Below are 24831 nucleotides of genomic sequence, written 5' to 3'. Positions count from 1 at the left end.
TTATTTGTTTAATTATAGTGTTTATGTTTATTCAAGTACTAAAAAACATTATTCATTTGTCAAAATTTATAAATAATATGTTACCATGGAGTTTATTATTTATGTTTTGAATTAAAAATTGTATTTTTGGAACAGACTTTATAAATTAAATTTTATTTTTTAATAAACATAAAGATCTATAAGGAATTTATATTTTTCAAATGACCTTTTAAAAGTATCCTTTCACAATTTTTATTTTTTGCTAACTTTAATTGTAAGAAGAAAGTTAAAATGTTAATATTTTAACAATATGTATAAAAACTAATTAAGTAGAATTAGATTCTTATATTGTAACATAACTTATATTAGTTATCCTTTAAATAAATTTTATGAGTTGGCCGCATTGTCAATTAATTTTTATATATTTTTCTGCCATTTGACAATCATCATTAATAGACTCAAATTTCTTTGTTTTATGGCTGAACATAAATTTGTTGTAATAATCTTAATGTTTGAAAATACTCTTATAAATACATATATTATGTGAAAATTAATAAACATTTGTAAACTTTAAACTTTAATTTTTTAACATTTGAATACATTAAAAAACAAATTTGATTAAAAAGATATCTAATTATAACAAAATTAATATTAATAATTTTATTTTTCTGCGATTGTATACTTTGTTAGTATTGTATATATATATATATATTAAACTACTGTTATGAAATATTATTTGATTTATAAATAATTAAAAAAATAAAATCAGGTCACCAAAAATTAAAATATATCGAGTAGGGCCTTGAAGTTGAATAGCCTCCTAACCACTTTAGCCAAACAAATGCTGTCCATAAGAAATAATTATATTTTATATTAAAAAACATATTTATTTTTATAAAAACTGAATAACAAGATTTTTATTATCTCAGGACTTGCTGAGATCTTGTAGTGTTTCTTTACCTAATAACAAAATGAATATACCAACTATTACACCAAGTATGTATACTAATATTTTTATTTCATATCATTATTTATACTATAGTAAATCTATTGGTTATTATTAGAGCAGCAGTTAGATGCTATATTATTTTTTAAGGGTGTATTATCTATGATTTGTGATAATTATGTAAGCACAGGTGCCTACAATTTTTTATTTTTATTTTGGGCTTATCGTTACTAAAAATATATAATTAAATTAAATGTGTATCATGTTATTTGTTTTAATATAAAATCATAAACTCCATGTTCTACTGCAATGATACTTAACTAAAATAGACTAAAATAGCGATGGTCCATAACCATTTTTGACTCAAAATAAAAATCAATTTAAAAGTTGTTTCTTATCATTTATAACCCTCCCTTCCTCCCTCCCTTTACTCTTAGTAAAAATATTGTAGAATACAAAACAAGAAAAAATATGTATAGCACCTAATCAATGAACAAATTAATAATAAATTAGTGTTCAATCATTTGTAAAAACTTGTTTTTAACTTTTAACTGAAATGTCTTGAATAACTTAGATTTTGTTATATACACTTTAATATTACTAGTAAATTCTACTTCTAGATTATTTTGAATATTAACTGAAACATATTTATTTAAATGTTTCAATATACCGTTAGATAATTTTTTTTTTTTATTATTATTATTTTTGATTGCTTATAAAATTATAATTGCTAAGTGTAATATTATTATATAGGTATTCAATTAAAACTGAACTTCCCCGTTTAATTGTAAATTTTAAGAAGAGACAAGATTTTACCCATCATTTTGCATTACTTTTAATACCTGTTATTAACAAAGCCTGATCACTATGTAAAGCTAGATATTTGTCATACACACTGCTCAGTAAAAGCTGAAAAGCATAATTTAAGTTGGATTTTCATTATAAGTATTTTAGCTAATACAATATACAAATATCAAAATTATACAGCAGTGGCAGAAGATGCAAGTGTAAATGCATAGATGTCTACCTGGACCAGTTCACCATAAAAAAATATATTATAAATTTAGGTTCTTTAAATTTAAATTATTAACTCTTATTTTTTTCAACAACCTAATTTAATCAATAGTTTACAAGTAAAGATAATTGTTAGAAGATATTAAATATCTAGTTTGTCAAATTCAAATTGTCTCTAACAAACGTCTCTGGATGCTACAGATTTTTTGAAAGAGTTCATTTTATAAAAATCTAAACCACTTTGTGCGGCCATAATCCTTACGCCGTATACTCCTAACTTATACTTCCTAATCAATCAATTACTTGTAAGCTGTAGCAAAACTACAAATTATATTTGTGTATTATGTGTTATTATATTTCTTTACTGCCATTTGGAATTTATATTTTAATAGACAAGTAAATCAATTATAATAATTTTCACAACATATTACAAAACTACAAAAAAAACACTATGTCAGAAAATTTAGATTAAAGTACTGTACCACTCGGACTAACTCATAAATTTTTTTTTTTTTTTTAACTCAGTATAACACTTTATTATTGCATTATTTCTTTAATGTACGTAATATTTATGTAGTTTTCACAAAAAAAAAAAATTATATTAAGGAATATTTAACAAAAATAATAATAATAATAATAAATTAAAGATACAATTATGTACATAAAAAAAAAAAAAACAAAAACAAAAGAAATTGATCTACAATGTTTGGGGTAAAAAAAAAAAATAAGTAAGTTAATGCTAATAGGTTAGGTAAAACTATTATACTTTATTACACATTGAAAATAGAAATAGGGGTGACATGACAGGTAACCAAAAATAAAAAATGAACAAGGATTTTCAGTTAATCTTTGTTTTATTATCTTAATATTTTACACATACTAATAAGACTAAAATGAATTTCTCCTTAGCATTTAGTTACCTGACACTTTTTGACGTATACAAAACCGATAGCACGGCCCCTAGTATTTATATAATATAATAATAATAAAAAAAAAAACACAAATACTCTTATTAACTATTTAATTTAACTTAAATTTATAAAATTATACATATATATATAGATATATAAATAATGTGTGTGCGCGTGCGCATGTATAAAATACATATTCATATATATATATATAAATATACACACACATTTATATATTAATTAATTTACGTTAACACACCTCTCTATTCTAATGATATGAACAATGGAACGGTATACATTGAAATTTTGATGTTAAATTTGTTACTGATTTTTTGATAGTGCTAATAATCTTTTTAGCACAATTAAAAACATAAGCATACTTTAAAATAATGTATGTTAAAATCAAACGTGTTCAATGGCCGGTTATTCGATCCGTTCACATTTTGGAGTTAAATGTCTCGACAATGAACATACACATTACATTGTTACTGTGTTCTGTACAAGAAGTCAAAACATCCAAGTCCAACTTTTAATTCACAAATAAGACATTTCTAGAACAAGGTATTAAACTACAATGAAAGATTACTTTGAATGTAATGTCAGTATTATGGGATATGTCGCGGTTGGCTTTATAAGGTATGTCAAAGAAAAAGGCTGAACACATAATTGTAGGAACAACAAATAGAAAAAAAAACAACATTAGTAATAAAAATTAAAAATATTAATCCCTAAAGTTCTTTGTAATAATAAGATTAAAAAAAAAAAAAAAACCACTAAATTGTCAAACAAAATTAATACCTAACGTAGAGAGGCTGATAACACTTATGAATATAATATTATTCCCTACGACTATAAGACTATATTTTCATTGTATGGGATTGATAATGTTACCAACAATTTTTTGGAACCAAACAAAAGTTGATTTGCTTTTTACAATATTCCTGGTGATGATTTTAATCCCTGGTTATTGTTTGGGTAAACACTTAATGGAATCATTTCAAAATAATAACTGACAAATAATCACTAGGGCTTAAATTATGATAAGAATTGATTAATGACTACACTATTGCCATACAGGCAAGACTTTAGGAACTTTTGTGAAATTAATAAAAAAAGGTGGATTTTAATGATATGTGAATTTAAAAAAAAAAGTTTCAAATGCTGTGAATGGACCCAAAAACCGATAGTTATTGATTTTTTGAATTTAGTTTATTGAATTTGAACAGATTTAAAAAACAAAAACAAAATGTATTAAATAAATAGGTTTAAGTTATAAAGTCACACTAATAAAACACAGCAAACAATGAATTATGAAAGTTGTTATTGTCTCCTTAAATGTTTCATTATATTTTAAATTCTTCAAAAAAAAAAAACATTGTACTTTTTTTTTCAAGTCTCCAGGTTAAGTATTTGTATAATTTTAACATCATTGACATTATCAGTGTATTTGATCCCAAAAAAATACGACCTGCAATGGTGTAACAATGAAAAACGATAACAAATTTAACATACATAATGTTCTGCAAGACATTGATTGGTGGTTTTCCAAGACTAATAACTCTGAATATTTCAATACTATAGTTCAATACAGTTGTAAAATTAATATAATAATCACTTACATGTATGAACTATTACTAAAACAGTTTTATCAAAAACACATTAAAAAAAAAAAAAATTACTTACATATAAATTAATTAACAAAAGAAAGATTGCTTATTAGCACAATATAAAACTTAAAAAGTTTGATTTTCAGATCGACGATGACATTATTTTGATTAATCCCCAAATTTAATGTTACTATTTACAATGTGAAAAGAAATTAAATATTTCACTAACATTGTTACAACAGATCAAAAAAAAAAAAACATACTTATCTAAATTTAAGTTACTAAGTATTATTAATTATTAAAATACTAGCCATTATTACTTTGTTTGTTGCAAAATAATAATTATATGTACAAACTATTTATAAACAGATAGGTATACAATATATATTATAATATAAACATTATATTGTTATAAATTAAATCATTATTGATTTACTTAATTAAGTATTGCGAGGATAGATCTTTAAATTGATTTTATTTTTGTTTTTAATTATTTGTTTCAAATAGGAATTTGTTGCTAATTTTCAATATGAAAGTCAATACAAAATTTTATGTGACTAACAAAGTGATAATTTGCCATCAATAGGAGCCCTGAAATATCTACGTTGACCGAGCTCATCAAATCCATTGTTTAGGGACGATGAGATGGACCAATGTCACTCACTGTTACTTTGATGATGGTGATGGTGATGATGACCTCCAATGGAAGGAGAAGATACAAGTGCTAGTGGATGTCCTGGAGAAGTTAGCATAGGAAACATGTCACTCTGGTTTTGTACTGACATCGAAGCGGTAAACATATCTGTATTGGTAGATGTAGTTTGACCAGCCATAGTTGTTGTTGGCGGATTAATGCGTTTCTCTTTTTGCCTGCGGTTACAGAACCATACACGTACCACTTCTTTTTCCATGGATAGGTTATCGGCCAATATAGATATTTCTTCAGATGTAGGCTTAGGATTTGCCCTAAATGCTTTTTCTAAAGAATATCTTATAGACGTCTCAATGGACGTACGTTTTTTGCGACGTCTTCCGATTGCTTCTGGTGTTGTCAGAGGATTACACAATGCACTAGGGTTGGTCATTGTGCTATCAGCATCTACAAGCCACTTTTGCAACAGTGGTTTTAGCTTGCACATATTTTTAAAAGACAAATTCAAAGCTTCAAACCTAGATATTGTTGTTTGAGAGAAATCGTTGCCATAGAGTTTTCCCATTGCAAGGCCTACATCACCTTGAGTAAAACCTAAAGAGATAATTTAAGATATTAATAAAATGTATTAATTTAATTTTTTTATTTTTCGTGTAAAATATAATATTCTTACCTAATTTAATGCGTCTTTGCTTAAAGAGTTTAGCGAATTGTTCTAATTCTTCGAGATCGGTGGTATCGTCAGTGCTAGTTTTGGTTTCTGCCAGTCTGCTTAGAGCGGCTGCTGCTGATGGATCCAAGTCATTATTAGATGATTGGGTCTGAGCAGAGTGTTTAGAATGATGGGATGGTGTTGAAGAACCAGCTGGACGTGTCGACTGAATAGGACCATTACCAACTGGAGAATGCTGATGGTTGTTAGTCATATTTTGAGCCTGTTGGATCTGTTGTAGTTGAAGTGATGCTTGAGTCAATGCTTGGTGGACCTAATTTTTATATGTTTTAATTATTAATAACCAATTAACAAGTACAAAATAATATGTAAAAAAATTTTCCATTAAATTTACTTGGTTTTGAAAAAAAAATGGAGTCTGATTCTGATGTGTTGCTGTAGACTGTCTCATTAATAAATATTGAATTTGTTGCTGGAAAAGTGCTTGGAGTTCTTGAGGAGTAAGAGAAGATTGCCCTCCAGGAGGACTTCCGATCAATGGATTACTTTGCGGCGATAATACTCCCAATCCAGGAATCTACAAAATATTCAAAACATATTAGATATGAGTTTCGTATATTTAACAAATTATATAATATTAATTATACCTGTGCGAAATGCTGACTTTGTAGTGCAGCTAATGGATCACTACCACTTGTTACATTTGCTGAACAATTTCCCGACGGTCCGGTACTGCTAACACCTGAGCTCGAAGAGCTACCAGAATGTCTGTGCGAAACCTGAAAAAGTAAATAAAACTGTTCAAATATTGAAACATTCATTGCTTTTTAAGACACGCATTTCTTATTTTTATGAAAATATTATACAAATCATTGTCCACAGAATAAATTAATATTTCAATATTATTAAAACGATACGGTAGTCGCTTTAAAAATTAAGCAGAAAAATAAAGAGACAATCAAACTGGTATTTTATGCAAAATTACAGAGACGTAAGTAGTGCACTACAATACTAAACAAATCATGTATAAGGCATTTAGCCTTTAGGTAAATAGGTGTAAGGAAATAGACACGTATAATTTAAAACGAAATTAAATTATAGGATCAATAAATTATTATATAAATTTACTCGAATTTTGGACTTACACAAACATTAATGAAAAAATCAAATGTCTACAATTAGTATACCGCCGATCATATTTATTTTTAAAATGATAAACGCTAACTCGTGGTTTAAAACAAGTAATTGTGCGAAAATATTTATCGCGAGTAACGCGAACCACCGATTAACGAAAACGCAATCAGAAAAAAATAAACTAAACTAAAAATAATAATAATAATATAAAAAAAAAAGAAAAAAGAAAAAAAAAGCGTTTAGTTATTTATGGATGGAGGGGCACTGTTATTTCTCGGAAAATTTAAACCCAATACGCGAAACGACAACTGGAAAACATTTTGTTTGCGAATCGCAACGGCATTGTCTGTCGGTCGCCGCAGTCACGCAGGTATTGGCGCGAAAAACCAAAAGACACTGAAAGTTCGCGTGTGATAATAATATGTCTCCCTCGTTTCGCACAAAAGTTTCATCGTCGTCAGTGTGCGCTGTACCGTCGTCGTGTAGTTTATATGTGTGTGTGCGCGTGACGTGTAAACGCGTTTATTAATATTACGGGCTATGTGTCGAATGATTTTTCGATCGTTTTGTTTACAAATTTTTCTGCCATCGGTTGCATTACGAACGCGTACGACGTATGGATTTTCTTATATTGTGTACATTGTACAGTGATAATGTGCGAGCGACCGACGACGACGCGCGGAAAAACGAAACTGGAAAATAACGACAAACGCAGCAGCGGAGGGATACATACGTGACATTACACGAGGTCAGCGACGGCGGTAAGTACGCGATCTAATTTATAATAATATAAATAGTATGTATACAAAATGATATTGTATATTGTGTGTGTATTGTACAATACGAAATTGTAACACAATATACACAATAATGTCGTGTATCCGATAGACAATTTGGATGGATAGGCAAAAGCGTAAAACGAGAAAAAACAACGAAATTATTATTATTGTGCGTAATAAACACACACATATTAGTAAAATACACCGAAAAAACTATGAGTTGTTTTATGTAACCCGACACCGGCTGCCAGGTTTTTATCGAGTTTTTTTTTTTCATTATTTCGTTATAGGTGTATACAGTTATATAGGTGGTACACGCGTCGCGTCGGTGGCACGCGATCGTCGTTATTATTATTAATTATTACTATTATTTTTTATCTGAACGGTTTTTACACTTATGCCCCGTTTCCTCGTTATCTCTTTGCGTGTCAATTGCGAAAGAGATACCGCGAATGTGCGTTAATATCTCAAAAAAAAAATAAAACCCTACGATGCGAATACATCTTGGCTGTTGATCGTCGATACGAATAGAAAAACAATGCACGCACACACGCGGTAGGATGCTCAGATTTAAAAAATAAAAATACGGTACAAATTTCAATAATGTTTTATGCACCCGGAATGCATCCTCTAGCATTATAGTTATCCTATTTGCTTAAATAACCAAAACTCTTTTTCCACTATTAAAATTAAACGTTATTGACTTGTTCCCGAATTCAAGTTGATCTGTTTCTAACCATTATTATTATTACCTAAACTGGATTTTTATAATTGATAAACAATTTCTTCTCGAGGAAAAGTAAATAAAACAAACAATACGAATTTCTTATTATTTTCACGAAATAAATAACTATAAGACAATCAGGAATTATACGTTATAGTTGAAAGAAAATTTTTACTTTATTATTTGATTACAGTCAGAACACTAGAAAAATATATGTATAATACATAACGTCTAAATACTCTAAACACATACACATACATATACGCGAGTATAGATTCTGGTAGAGAGTGTAGTGTACTAGTGTGTATAATAATAATTGACACGTCCAACGGCGACGAGAGAAAACCTTTTCGGGCGAAAATAATAATTTGCCATCGCCGCCATCTTTACCAATGACTTTTACCGAGACCAGGAAAAGCCATTAGGAAGAACGTTCAGGTTTATTACGGCGGGTGTTGACAACGTGGCGGGGGGTGGCGCAGAGGAGTCTATAAAGGTACCTACACATTTCGCCAAAGTTATTAATCAATTCCTATCAACCGGTAGGTATATATAGTGGGTGTGTGTGTCATTGTTTTTGTTGCCTCGCCGAACCAACGATGTCTTCATACGAGTGAGCACGAGCGCGAATATATGACTGCTGTCAAAATTCCTTTTATTTAATTATAACTTATTTCCCTCGTCGATGCGTGGTGTTGTTTTTTGGGATGGGTAGCCACGTGCGCTATAGGACAACATAAAGCATTCGACGGCGCGGCAGTTACACCAAACTTTCCACGAGATCTAATGAAAAAAAAAAAATCATTCCCCTAATATACCCGCCTCTCAACCCATAGCGCCACCCACAAATATCGATTTTTTTTTTCAAAAATTCGTATAATCGTATGATAGAGCATAGAAACGCACAAGAATATATACGTAAATCGAACCACCTACCTCTTGTCTGTGACAAACATAATAAATGACAACGATAATATTATACATACGAGTTTTGTCAAATAAAAACATACACAATGAATGGTAAACAATATAATATTTAATTCGACCGGACAGACACAGTTTTTTCAAATTATCGTGCTGGCGTGTCTATATGTATTAAAACCATCTGTATTTCGTCCCGATTATTTTTAATATTATTGTTACGCTTATATTTATTAACCGAAATTCTGTCGTATTTCTACCCATGAGATTTCTCAAACAAATGATAATACGGTGTCACGATAAAATCATAGGTACGTTTCAAATGGAAATTCAAAATGGTAAATTTCGAATTTGAATTTTAAATTCGTATATAATCTTGGATGTCTAGTGTAAAAAAAAATTGTATATAAATTGCGGATAACATAATATAATATGGGATTCGATAAGTTATATTATTTGTGCAACTGTGCAAGACAGTTCATATGTGTGTTTTATTGTGGATACATATTCGATGAGTTCCCATACATTATATATATCACACACAGCATGTTTGCTGAAATCGAAAGGGGCTATTTTTTGAGCCTTTTATGAGTTTTTTATTTATTTAAATAGCATACGTCGAGCCCTTATTTTGACCGCAGTTCGCACTCTTTTTGAACCAGGCTATATTAAAGAAGGGTCGAATATTGGATAACCTCGAGCCACACATAATATTATGTATAATATATATATAGGAAACCTATCGATGTATAATCTTCAATAGACTGTAAATGTTTAAATATTCGGACGAAAGAAGTCTAACGCGTATCAAAGGCATGTTGACCGGACACTCGGAATATATTACAGCGATATAAGACATCGTATTATTATACAATGAAAACAGATCGATCTATACACGCGTATAATAATATGTATACACCCCTAACCTATATATTAGGCGTGGGGAAAATTACCATTCGCGTACATAACATATACGTATATTATATAATATATACAGTATACATAGGTGCTTTGTGCGTATAATGTTTTAGGTCTGAAAATTATTAATATATCACATTAGAAATAAATATAGAGTGCGGAGCCAAATAGAACTTGAGAGAGAAATATGCGCTCACAGGATAATTTTTTTCCAAACGACTTAAATAATTATTGAGCCTGTGGGTTAACGCCCCCTGCACATGATCACAGTAATGCTGTATATACATATAATAATACATGAGATACGATATTATAATATATTATACGTGAAAATATGTGTATGTGTGTGTTTACCATAATACATTATATAGAAAACGTCAAACATAATATTGCGCGCGTCGTTATTATACAACCGCCGTCGTGATTTCTCTGCACGAGCGTTATTGTACAAGAAATTATAAACGGATACCTACGCGTAATTAGTGGCGAGCGTGGAATTTATTAAATCGTCGGGTAGCAGCAGTTTGTGCGCCTCTAATCACGCATGTCCCCCGGGGCTCCGGTAAAACACCTAACGACAAGGCGTAAAACAAACACCACCCGACACTTTATGGCCGAATACGCTTTATATACATAACATATGATATTAAACCGCGAGTTAGAGCCCGTTTTTTTTTGTTCTTGTGACGTTTTAATATTACAATCATTATTATCCACATTTTGGTGGCGAGTGAGTGCGAGCGTTTATTATAGGTGCACGTACACGCGCGGGACTGATGGTCATGTTGCATATCATGTAGGTACATATAATATTGTAGGTAGATGCGCCGTAAAATTCGCAGCGACGAACGACCTGTTATGATACCGTTTGCTCAAGTGTTGAGAACATAAACGCTTACAATCCGTCGTACATCATAGTATGCCTACAACACAATGTGGGCGTAACCAGTAAACGCATTTCACGAATAATCATTGTGATTTATATGATAGACACGACTAGTTTTAAATATTGTGTATAAATATCTCGATCGATCATATAATTTATAAGTTATAAATTATAACTAATAACAGTAATAACGATTGAGTCTTGCCAAATTTGTCTAACTAAATCAAAATATTCGTTTTTTACTTAAAGTTGACAATTAAATTATAAAGGGATCCATACATGTAATGAACCAGAGCTCTGAGCTGGTGCTAGGGTTATGCCGTTATGCACATTGGTGTGTAGTTTTAAATACAAATATTGAAATAATAAGCTTAAAAGTGCTATTTCCTATATATTTTAATGTACGAGTAATGAAGTAAAATAGGTATATTATTATATTATTTTATTAAAGTATTTTTGCAACTATAGATGGTTCGAAAAAAAGGTCATTAGCTCGAGTTGTATAGTGAACATTTTTATTAGTTACACCTATAACATGTACTTTGTTAAAATTTACCAAATTTAATGCTCCAATTCTATCTGGTGATCCATCTGAGTTGAGCAACAAATCACTTCCAGTACTGTCCTCGCTGTGATCAACGATATCTTCCACCCTTTCCTCTTCACCATTATCATCTATAACACAAAAGATAATATTAATCATAGTTTTGTAATGAAAAAAAAAATCGTTCCATAACTGATTTAAAAGTTTTAACAAGCTTCATACTAGACATTAGTACATACAATTTATACATAAATCATTTGATGTATAATACTTTTTGTGTGGCTTGGCTCGTGCACGAAGGGGTGTCATTTGCCACGAGTCTCACCCCTTTTTGTAAAAAGGGTTTAAAAAAATGATTATCGAATAATTTACGCTTCTATAATACAGCATCATGATTGGGCCGATGATGAATCGTATGTAGGGATAAAAAACGATTATAAAAAAATAACCCCGCATCTAAGTCGTGTATTTTTGCAATTGGTTAGTTATGCAAACGAGGGTTTGCATTGAACATGGCTTCCAACTACCCTTTTTAACCCATTGAATGCGTGTACACACGCCCAATTTATAAAGCCAACATAGTTTTTCTAGTTTAACTGACATTTCAATTTTACTCGGTTGTAATCTTTAAATTATAGTTTCGTTAAACAAAAAAAAAACAGATTATATTATATTATACATTATGTTAACGTTTCATTTTTATATTAAATATAATTTATAATTATTATAAATGTAATTTTCTTTATACTTTAAGTATTATCTATACGACTACATCCTATTATAATTAGGGCTGAATGGTGATGACCATTGATATTGAGGGTTGCACCAGATTTTATACCCAATCAGTAATATCAGATCATCTCTTAATTATGCTGGTGCCCGTATGTCTAGTTTTGTTGAATATAAATAAAATAAATATAGTTTTTAAGTGTGCTCACTAATGTTAAAATTAGGACAAGTTTTGAAACTAGTAAGTATTATTATCTTTACACATAAATGAAAATCTTGCTGAATCACTTTTACCCCTATATGCGGGCTAAATTGTACTTTTTACTCCGAAAAGTAAATTTCGTTCAGTGTCAATCACGAGAAATATTTTCCCATAAACGATTAGGGGTTGATTTTAAAGCCAAAAATATAGTTTTACGGGTTCACGAACACACAAATTGAGCCTATGCTATATGCAGTTTTTATATTATATGCAGAAATATAGGGAGCAAATCTTTTTTACCCCATTTTCACCCTCTTATAAGGTTTTACATTTACTTGAATTTGACCCCTGATGTTATGATCGAGGTTAAACCATATGAGCTGTATAATATTCACTATACGACATTGTTATTGATCAAATTCATTATTTTATGAGTATGTAAAATATACATGGTATTACGTAGGTATATAATATTATATTATATTATACAGAGTAAATATGCATATAAAATATTTGAGATATTTTTACGTAAGTAGTATAGTGTATATTACTTACCTAACTTAAACTACATAGTCTAGATAAAAGTATTTTTTAACTTACCTTCTTCTGGAATAGGTGATTGAGACTTGACACTTTTAATACTCTCGGCATCAGTACCTGTGAAAGAAAAATAAATTATTATCATTACACTATTCAATTTCACGTTATAAAGAGGGGTCTGTCTCAAAGGGTTGTGAGCTCGTGCTATGCGGATTGTTGTGTTGTGTTTCTGTTCTTCACGCGTACACTGCCTAAAGGGAATCGGTCGAAATTTTTTGAATAGAGCTGGCACGAGATATTATACAAGGACCTGATTTATACACACATTTCCTTTTGTCACGGGACGTGACCAAAGCAGCGGTTATAAACGAAGGGTAAGCTATTGACAAAATACAACACGTGATATTAGAAGCTATATATATATATTTTTTTTTAAATATTTTTAACAATTTCCAATTATATATTTATATCGCTTATATATATATATATAGGATATTTTTAAGGAAAAATTCGATACATATTCCCATGGGTAAATTCAAGTTTGTTAATGATCAAAGTTAATATATTAAATCGTTTAATTTCTAAAACTCGACTCCACTCTTAATTTCCCAATGGGCTTGAAATACCAAACCTATATGAAATAAAATATAGTAAAGAAAAACTTTTATTTATACATTTTTTCATATCTAATAACAATAACTCTGATCACGTTTTCACAATATTAATACAAATGGAAAGTCGTTGAAAATAAAACGTGAAAAATCTAACAGCGGCTCCTATTGCTAAAAATGACCACAACGAACATATGAAAATTCACGAGTTTCATAAGAAAGACTTAGGGATTCACAAAACACATTGAACTATTATACAAGACGAGTGAAAAAAGATAAAGGCCATAAGTAGTATGTATTCCCAAGGGTGACATTTCGTGTTCGAAAGTGCGATTTAGTCAGAAGTGATGTGTCTTATTTATACGAACGTAACGCGCCAAAAAAGACAACCTAAACACCCTATGGCCATTTATTACGTTTAACCTCAGTGGACTATATTTTTTTTTTTATAGGGAGCCCCTTTTTTGAGGGGAAACAAACACGAAAGGTGACGGGAAATTTAAATTTATACACCAAACTGCCTGTCGAACGAGTCCAATAAGTCAGTTAAATATAAATAATGACCAGTCGTTAGTTGGTCAATTTACCTCTGAAATTCCACTTTTGAATTTTATACCAAGGCTATATGAATTAATAATTTCCTTGTGGTTAGGGTGTATGTATATTTGACAAAGGAGTAGAACTGTCTATCAAGTCTCTCTTTAAATTTGACGAATCGTATACGCAACTTTAACCCAATAAAAAATTCAAAAGCACGTCTATTACACATTTTAACGAATTATTGACAGTAGATATTCTAGGTTAAGTCAAATATTGTTTTTAAAAGAATATACTTTTCAAAGTAATAAAAATAATACCTATTTATAAGTTATTAACATTAAAAATGTTTTCTTATTTATAATTTCAAATATATAACACAATACGATAGAAATACACACAATTATATGTAATACCAGAATAATATAGGTACCGAAGTATACTTTGCATGTCATAATAATTAAAATACTGACCACCAACAAAAGAAAAAAAATTTAAAATATTGTTACATTGCAATATTTAAAAAACAAATAATGTAATTGAAATCTTGCTTTTTTGGTGTCTTATACAATTGATGTTATCAATTTGTATCATCGATTACATTAAGACAAAATACTTAATGTATACTATATGTTATAAGTTTATAGATTCATATACTGATCATATACATTATATTAGTAAGGTACAAGTATGATGTTAGATTGGTCGTTTGTGATTGTCTACAGTATTACAACAATTATTTTAGTTATGTACAAAAGGACATTTTGATTTCACTAACTCACAGAATGACTCATTTAGATATTGATCGTTGTTTGTGTGTGACATATTCTAATACCCTCGCAAATAGAGCGACCGTGCATGCGTAATCCATATACATATAAGCGAAAAATCCCCAAAAATGAGGGTAGTTTTTGTCTCGAAACTGGATATATGTACACTGAATATATTATAGTAATACAGCTCTGTGAATGTTTGCCGCACGTATATTCATTATATTCCCCAATACATCGCAGATGTTGGCTCGGGGGCGGGCTATAATATAGGGGTCAGCAAATCTTGCATATACGAGTGAGCTGTAGTCTGAATCATTCACCAAAGGGAGAATAATTTGAATTGGTTTTTTTTATGAAAAACAAAATGAATAAATAAATAGACATCAGGAGTAAACTGACCGAAATACAAAAAATATAATTCGAATTTCCATCGAAAAAGAATATAAAATTTAGTATTTGTGAATACTATTTTAATAATTTAAGTATGGTTCAAAAGGCTCACCCTAAACAAATAAATAGTATACGTTTAAAATGAAGGGCTAAAATAATACCCCCTTCTTATTCATATCACTAGCCAAAAACGTAGGAATACCTACTTTATTTATTCTGGTCAGAACTTCCATAACTAGGCTGTGTATAACAATATGTAAATTAAACAAAATATTTCAAACACACGGATTATCACGACATTCGGTGGTATACGTATTCCACGCGCGTGTGGCTTATAATATTTAGTAGGGTATTAAAATTGGAAGGATGTATTATAGTTTATGTATGTGTGTATATTTTTGCATTATACATTTCCAATAACACCAGGCTACCATTCATTGTGAAAATATACATCATACAAAATACCACCAGGAGTTTTGAAAATGCCGATTCAGGGTCGATACGGACATTTAAAATGTATATTTTATTATTGTACACATTATAATCTTCGACACATGTGCACCGCGTACTATCTATATGTGTATTATATGCTAATCCTGCCATCCTGGGCTGACCACTTGGTCTGTATCCCAGGTAGAAAAAGCGATTTCTTTGAAAATAGTTTGAATACACCTTGTACCTGACAAAAGACTTTGTCCTTACGTTTATATCCGTTAACATGCAGATATTTGTGTATAATAATAATTTTAACGAAGAAAAAAGCGTGACCGTCCATAGGTGTATTATTGTAAAAAATAAAAATAAACTATTAATTTTCTTAGTATTAAATCAACAAATTATAACAATATAATGATTGTATGTCAAAAAAAATGTTTCGCATTAAAAAAAAAAAGTGAGATTTATGATTTTGGAAAAAAAAAAGTAATAGGTAAATAACCTTTATACGAGTACATACCCAACTATGTTTTATATTTCAGTTTTTTTTCAGTAAGTTAACAAAAACTATAGCTCTTTTCCCTCTTCAGTGCTCCCTTTTCAATTATTTCCCATTAACTATTTCATTATGGTGTCCACTACTATACGCATACAAGTTATCAGCCCCTTCCAAACACCCCAAACGGCAACCTCTAAAGGCCGTTAATAATAAATATCTATCCTCCCCTACCTTAGACATTAGTTGAAAGTTCTTCATTCCCTAAACTGAGAACCAACATGTGCACAAGAGTTCCGTCATCTTGGAATCGAGTAGATATATAGAGTATATAGTAGAGTATATATTAAACGATGTTAATATTACTCTTATTGTGACAGAATTGTAAGCACTAACTATAAAATATATAAGTAAAATTGTAAAATAATAAAAAAATTTTAAATGGAAATTAGAAACTCTGAGAATCATGGACAAGTTTGTGCTACGTTTTATTAAATTCAACAATCAAAAACACAAAATAAAACAATATATATAATACGATACAAACAATGTAGAGTTATCATAATCGTATAAGCAATAAGTATCGACTTCGTGTCTATGACTGGTCACGTAATATAGAAGAAAATAAAACATATTAGGAAAGAATAATTTATATTCTTTATAATATAACTTTCTCCAAGTTAAATATTTTATTTTAAAGTAACTTAGAAAGCGAACTATCATAGTTTTAAATTATAACCGATTTAAAAATTGGATATACGAGTACAGTTATTATACATAGCACATAATCATAGCTAACAAAAATATTATGCTAAACAGCGTGTAATTGGATACTTGCCATTGATTGAACGGTACACATGATTTTATGAGTCAATAACGTTTATGTTTACATATTTGACAATAGATAGTTAAATTTTAAATTTTGTTTGTTATTCTTATACGCAAAATACTAAAAAGTAAGCATTTTATTGAATAATATTTATTATTTAGATTATTCTAGTCATAATAAAGAATAAAGACTTACTCGGATAAGAAAAATATTTAGTGATTTCAATATAAGGTTCCATTTCTTCTATTTAAATTAATACTAATCATTAACATAAAATACACGTGTATTACAGGAACAATATTTACGGATCGAACAGTTCATAAACACTTAACATGATATACTATTCAAATATTTATTTGGACCTAATTTCGATGTTATGTTATCCCCTCCTACGTTCAAAATTTTGGTTTTTTTGTGTATACAATATTATACATTTTTATTACCTACCTAAAATGTAGTTTCTCTACCTACTCGATGTGTACAATTGTGTCTCAAAATTCCCGTTGAACAAAATTATATATAAAAACCATCACAAAACATTTAACAAGAAACACAGTTTGGGTGTTTGACACACGTACCATACGTCAGTGATTCATATTTCAAAAACACATAATGTTTTATTCAAAGAGGATAAGAAGTATAATATAAATATTAAATACTGAGTATAGATAATACTTTATATTATGATTGTTGTAATAATTATTTTTTTTTTTACGTATTTTTTATACACGAATATACTTAATAGATATAAATTTAATAATAGAATCAGTTGATTTAATGATTTAATAATTTAAAAATTTGAGAAACCCTGTAAATCTGCACGCAATTCTTGAATTCAATACACAATGTACCTAACAGCTTTACACATTCGAAAAATTCTTGGTACCCTGCTGATTACGTTTGAATAAACATTTTACAATTGAATTTATATATTATTACGAAATGCTTTGCCCTTTGATGTCAGTACCCATTTTACTTACATACTTATAATATCATATACCTTATATATAATTATCTTCCGGTTTTTACCAAAATCGTTTTTTGCAATCATTCTTTACTACAAAAAAAAAAATAATAATAATAATAAATTGACCCTCAACATCACGATATTTCAACGTTATTCATTTCACGCCTTTTAAACATGATCACTCGCCCTTGGCAAAACACAGCTTATTTATGATATCCACATGCTTGCTTATAGTATTTATTTAACGAACAGTCTACTTTTAAGTATTAATTTAGTGTAATCTTAATCATAAAAATGTAGTCACTACAAATTACAAAATTTAAATTAGCTGTTATAGATATAGTTATAGTATGTACAAAAAAAACCGATATTATCAATTAAAAATATTTTTTTTTTAACTAAAAATTATTTAGATACACGGAAAATTGTTTTCAAATAGAATAATAATACTTGTTGAACTTGGGTTTTATCGCTCAGTCCATTTAACTACTACACATCGTTATGTCGAGGGGCTGAAAAAACGGTGGAGAAAATCTGAACAACTAGAGGCCTAAAACGAAAAAAATGACCGAATATAAAAAGGGGTGAATGATACACAAGCACGAGTTTATGATGGCATGTTTTCATCGTATTACAAGATGTGCCACCCTCGCATACTCGTTTGTTTTTTTATGCGCTTTTCGCATGTCTGCACATATAAATCAGAGATTCGTAACACCTGCTGTTGAAATGCAATAGTCCCTTAATATATATATATACGTAAAAATTATACTACCGATATCCTTACAATGTCTACATTTACAAGGCCACCTCTTGTATACCCCATGCAATCCAAGATATTTTCATTGTTTTTTTCTTTTTATTGTAACTCTCGATTACGTATAGACCATTTTTTTTCTATAACAGATGTGTTAAAGTGTGCATAACTAATTTGTAAAACTCAACTAGTTAATAAAATTTAATTCAGCATTCTAATACTTGCAATAAAATTTTAAATTATTTTCCCTCGAATAATTGTTCGTTACATCTTTTACGTAATAAATTAACACAATTTATTTTCTTATTTATGTGCATACATAAATTATTAAAAAGAATGTTGAATAAAAAAATGGTAGCTCGCGTTTAGTTTCTATATTTTATTATGCTCGTGTCACGTGACAAAATTTCCCTTTTTATTATTACCTGTATATTTAACAGAAGGGTTGAATGTAAGTAACGCATGCCAACATAGCTTGTGCCAGTAGTAAAACCCTTTTGCAGTATTTTCAATCAATGAATAGCGAAATTGTTTATACTATATGTTATATAGTACGTGTAACGTTACTCTCTTTTAAACATGCTGGATTTAATGCGCAGTAGTTGTTTTTCTATTCAAAAGGGGTGAAAAAGCACCCTATTGGCTCGAGCTATTTATTCAGCTCTTTTATTCATTTTTATATACCTGCATTAAAAAGGGTAAAAAAAACGGTTGGTTTTACCACCTGCGTCACGTGCTTGTGTCGAAATGCACACCCTTTTTTTTGCCAACGAAAAATATATTTGTAAAAAAAATTATGTATTATAAACTTAAGATCCCGGGGTGTTAGATTGCTAAGGAGGAAGTGAAAATTAAAGGGAGGTTCATTAATTCAACAACATTTTTTAAGTAACGGATTTTTCAAAAGTACACAATGCTACAATGGTATACCCTTTTTAAAAGTAGCCTATAAAAACCGTTATGCAAAAAAAGGGGTGATTGTAAGGGTTGACGATATGGTAATTCGTTACCTGATTGGTTTATGTAGTTCAATGAAAGAAAAAACAAAATGGTGATTCAACAAATAAAGTTGACAATAAGTTTATAAAAATAATTTTTATTATTAAGTTACTTATTTTTTATTTATTGAGAGTTAGTATGTAACAAGTCTCATATGAACGAAATTAAGTTCACTGATGGAGTCAACAAATTCGTGTTAAGTGAACTTTTCAACGTTAAGACGAAAATAATTCAATCTTTCGCTTAAAAAAACGTAATTTAAATGCCATTGACCAACCCTAAAATGCGTTCTATACAGACTTATAGGTTTTTTTATATTGTCCACCATAATCGAATTTTGACCGGACCCTTTCGCACGTTTTTTTAGAGTTTTACTTTAAGTGCCTTTCAATTTCGCACCCATTTACCCAAGTAGGAGTTTATTTTCTAGCTAAAAAAAGGATAAAAAATAACCACTTGGCCTTAACAGCTGTTGACGAGTACAGAGTAAATAAATAATAGGAAATGAATTTATTTCTTTTGTTTTGTTCGATTTCGAAATGATAAAAAAATCATTCAGAATTCCGAACACAACCTTTGACGTTTTTTAAAGAGCTGAGATCAACTAAATACATATATATATACTTTAAAAAACCAGTCACATAATTTGAACTAAATCCGATTGAAATGTAAATAGAAATAATTCGGCGGCCAAACATTGGGCATAGAGCGAAAACGATGAATTCGTGCTTGTGTGTTCAGTGTTCCCTCAATAATCTAAAGCAGCCAAGGGAGTAAAGATGGAAAATAGGAATTTCAAAAGGTCAGTGAGGAACAATAATACCAGATAAGAAGAGACATGGCAAAGGGCAGATAGCGTGGATACAAAGGCCAGTGAATTGGAAAAAGGGGTATGTTAAAAAACCGTCCGATGATTGAATACATATATAATATATATCCTTCGTGTCCTCCCCCAATTTACTTACGAGTACATATTGTGAGATTCTAGAAGTAGAAGAGGGACGTCATATGTTTTTTCTCTCTGACCATAGCTTTCCTGAATTTAATTCTATTAAAATATCAGTCTAACGCTTTGTACTATAATGTTTGAAGTTTTAAATAATATCCAAATTGAAAATACATTAATCAAACATAATTATACATGAATATTATTATATACTCATATACACAATACTTTTCAATAAAAATAAAATAAATTTTAAACATTGTACTTATAAAAAAGATTTAATAAAGATATTTAAGATTAACAGAAAGGTTTACCAGCTATTAATAATTGATTACTATTAAGTTATTTTGAAATCGACTTTAAAATACAAAACACTATAAAATCGAAAGTCAAAGTATTTTTCGTATTCTAAATATGTTTTTATATTCTTAGTTCTTATCTTAACCGTGGGACAAAGCGTATAGGTTTTCGCAATAAGTACCGATTGTTCGTGCGCCGACGGCACTGCGCTTTCTTAATTGTTTCGCTGATCAACTTATACACACGGGCTTCATTAGAATAATAATAACATTATAGGTATTATTATTATGGTTATTTGAATAGTTAAGCCGTTATTTTTTCTGGGTGCTGTTTTGACAACACAGGTTTTATTGCGTAATTTTTGTGCACAACGTGTGTATCACACGTATTACATTCATATTCATTCCTCGCTAATATATATACATTGATCGACAAATTGGAAACACATTCTTTTCATTTTACTTACAATTCACTAATAAGCGAACATATAAAATAATGAACACGTAATAGGAATATAGATAGAAATAATTAGACCGCACAGTATGACGTATTTCATAAAATATACGCATAGTACATGTTTAATAAAAAAACAACCAAACTCTTTTTTTTATCTAATTTAAGGATTGAAAATACTTTTAGTTATAATATTAATTTATTAGTTATTATACTAAGGTACCTATTTATTATTTAAATTATTATAATACGTAACAATATTTTGAAGAAATACGCATTATCATATCGTAAATACTATTTCGTAAAAGTAATTATTATTATTAATTAATTTTTTTTTCATCACGTACCTATAAACATGATTATAAGAATTATATATACCTACCTAATAATTTATTGTCACGATTATGCATTTTGTTTTGATATTTTCTTACATTGTACATCATGATAGTTTATAAGCATGCACCCGTGCTATCTTGCTATTATAATCGCGAAAAACGCTGTCTTGATTTACACGCAGGATTTTTTTTTATTCAAGTCCTATACGGATATGTGCGTTTTTAGGATGGACCCATTGTGCAAAGCTATACCTACTGGTCTTTTTTATATACACGCAATATCGAATGTATTCTTTCTAAACCAACACAGCTGCATTATTTTTTTCCGCATTTTTTTTTTTTTTTGTGTTTGGTAAAAATCATACTACCCCCCACAAAACACGCACACACACACAGTGTACGCAAAGCAATCACAATCGGCATGACATGTGTGTCTGACATTAAAGATACATTGGCGCAGATATATACAATATGTATAAACGGTAGAATGAAACCTAAGAAATGTTACGTGAGCATAACCTGGTTTACCGCGAAAGATAAGTAGGTTTAAGAAAAGGGGGTAAAAAACGTTAATAATAAAAAAAAAATCGATTGTTGAATGTTTAACGGAAAATACATAGGTACAACGAATACATCGAATAAATTTTACTAAAACGGTTAACCCGATTGGTCTTGCATGGTTTTTTGTATATAGTCTATATTATATAGAGTAAAAAAAAATAGGGATCGAATAAAATGGCTGTTTTAGTCGAGAAGGGTTACACATTATGTTAATAAAGAATCGTCTATCATTGGTAATATTTATTAACGGAATTGAACAAATGGCGTTAGGGTACAAAATTTCCGTTAGTGTGTATATAAATGATTTTTATTTTTAAAATAATTTTTATTATAATTTATTATGCCTATACGTATTAAATATCCGTAAGCGTTTATTTTTAGAGTAATTTTTATTAGTAACTTAACGATGAAATAAATCACATCACGACATTTCAATAGATAATGTAGTCGTTTTCCGTTGAATGTCTATCAATGGATAGATGATTATAATTCATAATAAAGTATATAAGGTTATTTGAATTACGATACAAGAAAAACGAAAAAATTATAAATCTGTATAAGGTTAAAAAAAAAAGTCTCACGCAAAAATAATGATAAACAGCTGAACTTGAATGTATCTAATGATATTTTACATTTTCCTGTTATTCGAAATACTACCGCGAACAATACCTTACGATTTTTTGGATTTAATAAAAAAAAAAATAGGGGGTTTGACTAAAAAAAAAATCCGGAACCACTTATCTTTTTAACCCTAAAATCAAGTTATTTCCGTACCTACGTATACAACGGTAGGGGGTCAATCTCCCTCAGAAACGGAAAAAAAAGCAACATATTTTAAAGTGTAAAAAATGTCCATTATTACGCAAAAAACAGTAATTCCCACGAAAAAATTCCCTACTTAATAGTATACAGATTTTTTTAAAGGGGGAATCGTTTAATTCAGGTTAGAAATATTTTTTTTTATTATTATTAATTCAACGGTACCTATACATTATACACGTATATATTTTATACATATATAGGTTTTTTTTACTCAAGTTAGGAATATATTTTGGGGTTGGTTTTTTAGTAAAAAAAACGAGTTCTCACGGTTTTATTTTTATATCACGCAAAGGTAGTGTTAATTTTTTCTACGGTTATTGTTTGCGATAGATTTTTTTCACAAAAAAAAAAGAAATGTTCCCGTATGGATGATCAGTTTCCAAAAGAAAAATTGCCAGTGTTATCCAAGGGTATGTTCAGTTATGTATATATGACGACAGAATACTCGTGGGTATTGGATTCGCTAACACCTGACAATTTTGACGAAAAAAAAGAATGAATAAACTCAAACATGTTTTCGTATTTATATAATCCAGAAAAAAAAAATACAACCCAGATAACATCATCTTATTTCTTTCAACACTATTTTTTCATTACTTCTGTCTCCTAATATATTGAATTAACAATATTTGAAACTGTCAAACAAATGACAAACGAATATTTTTTATGACAAGTACTGATTGTAGGATTCTTGGTAATATAAACTTAATATATCTATTGAATTTTAATAACTACTCAATAATATATAAATATATACAAACGTATTATACATAGGTACACAGAATATTTTTTTTACTTTATACGCAATTTAGCTTTAGTACAATAATGCAAAAATACCTATATAATTAATATTTAATCGAAATTTTAATTCCTGATATATAAATGTCTAATGTATCAAAGTTACGCAAGCAAAATATATTATTGTATCTATCGACACAATTTTCGACTCCACCGCACATTTGATTCGTTTGTGATATCATCATTAGTTTGAAAGACCGATTATTATTTTTCATGTGAGATAATTCGATACATTGTCACAGGCAACGGTTCGTTTAATCGGTCGCGTCTTGGTCGATTACGCGACGACGGCACATTCGTCACCGGACACGGGGGTGTGCTCTTCCGACACGAAAGCGCGCATAGGTGTTTTTAACGCAAGCTTTACGGTTCGAAAATTTCCAAGTGAAAAATACAGATAGAGAGATAAAGAAAACCGTGTAATCGCAGTGACCTGTAAAAAAGGCTGTACGTTTTTTTTTCTCGACAATTTTTTCCGCGTTTTTCACCGTCGAATAAGCACATACAGCGGCAAAGGCATTGACGATATTGGTGTTTACACAAAGGCAAAGACCCCAGGCGGGGAAGGTAGTAAAAACAAACAGAATTCCCAGAACTCCTCCCGAATACAATTTCTGCACCGTGTTTGACTTATTTTTATTATTAAATTTTCTGTTCCGGAGT

General features: G+C 29.5%; 1 protein-coding gene across 2 annotated transcripts in view; it reads right to left on the bottom strand.

The window, feature by feature from the left end:
- Nucleotides 1-4926: 4926 nt before the first annotated feature.
- The window catches only part of LOC112595368 (POU domain protein 2-like), a 38034-nt gene continuing 18129 nt past the window's right edge, over nt 4927-24831 (bottom strand). Inside the window, exons 2-7 of one of the 2 annotated variants that reach the window (XM_025340528.1) lie at nt 13220-13276; nt 11701-11819; nt 6430-6561; nt 6177-6359; nt 5783-6095; nt 4927-5703 (exon numbers count right to left, since the gene is read on the bottom strand). In XM_025340528.1, coding sequence (XP_025196313.1) covers nt 5114-5703; nt 5783-6095; nt 6177-6359; nt 6430-6561; nt 11701-11819; nt 13220-13276 — 1394 coding nt within the window. In that variant the 3' untranslated portion in view covers nt 4927-5113. The remainder of the gene's footprint in view (nt 5704-5782; nt 6096-6176; nt 6360-6429; nt 6562-11700; nt 11820-13219; nt 13277-24831) is intronic. The other variant, XM_025340527.1, reaches the window with a different exon arrangement.

This window comes from Melanaphis sacchari, unplaced genomic scaffold, assembly GCF_002803265.2.
Source record: "Melanaphis sacchari strain LSU unplaced genomic scaffold, SCAv2.0 Contig271_pilon_pilon, whole genome shotgun sequence".
In the NCBI taxonomy this organism is placed as follows: Eukaryota; Metazoa; Arthropoda; class Insecta; order Hemiptera; family Aphididae; genus Melanaphis; species Melanaphis sacchari.
The sequence above is the reverse complement of the archived record's forward strand: the minus strand, read 5'-3'. Positions and strand labels throughout refer to the sequence as shown.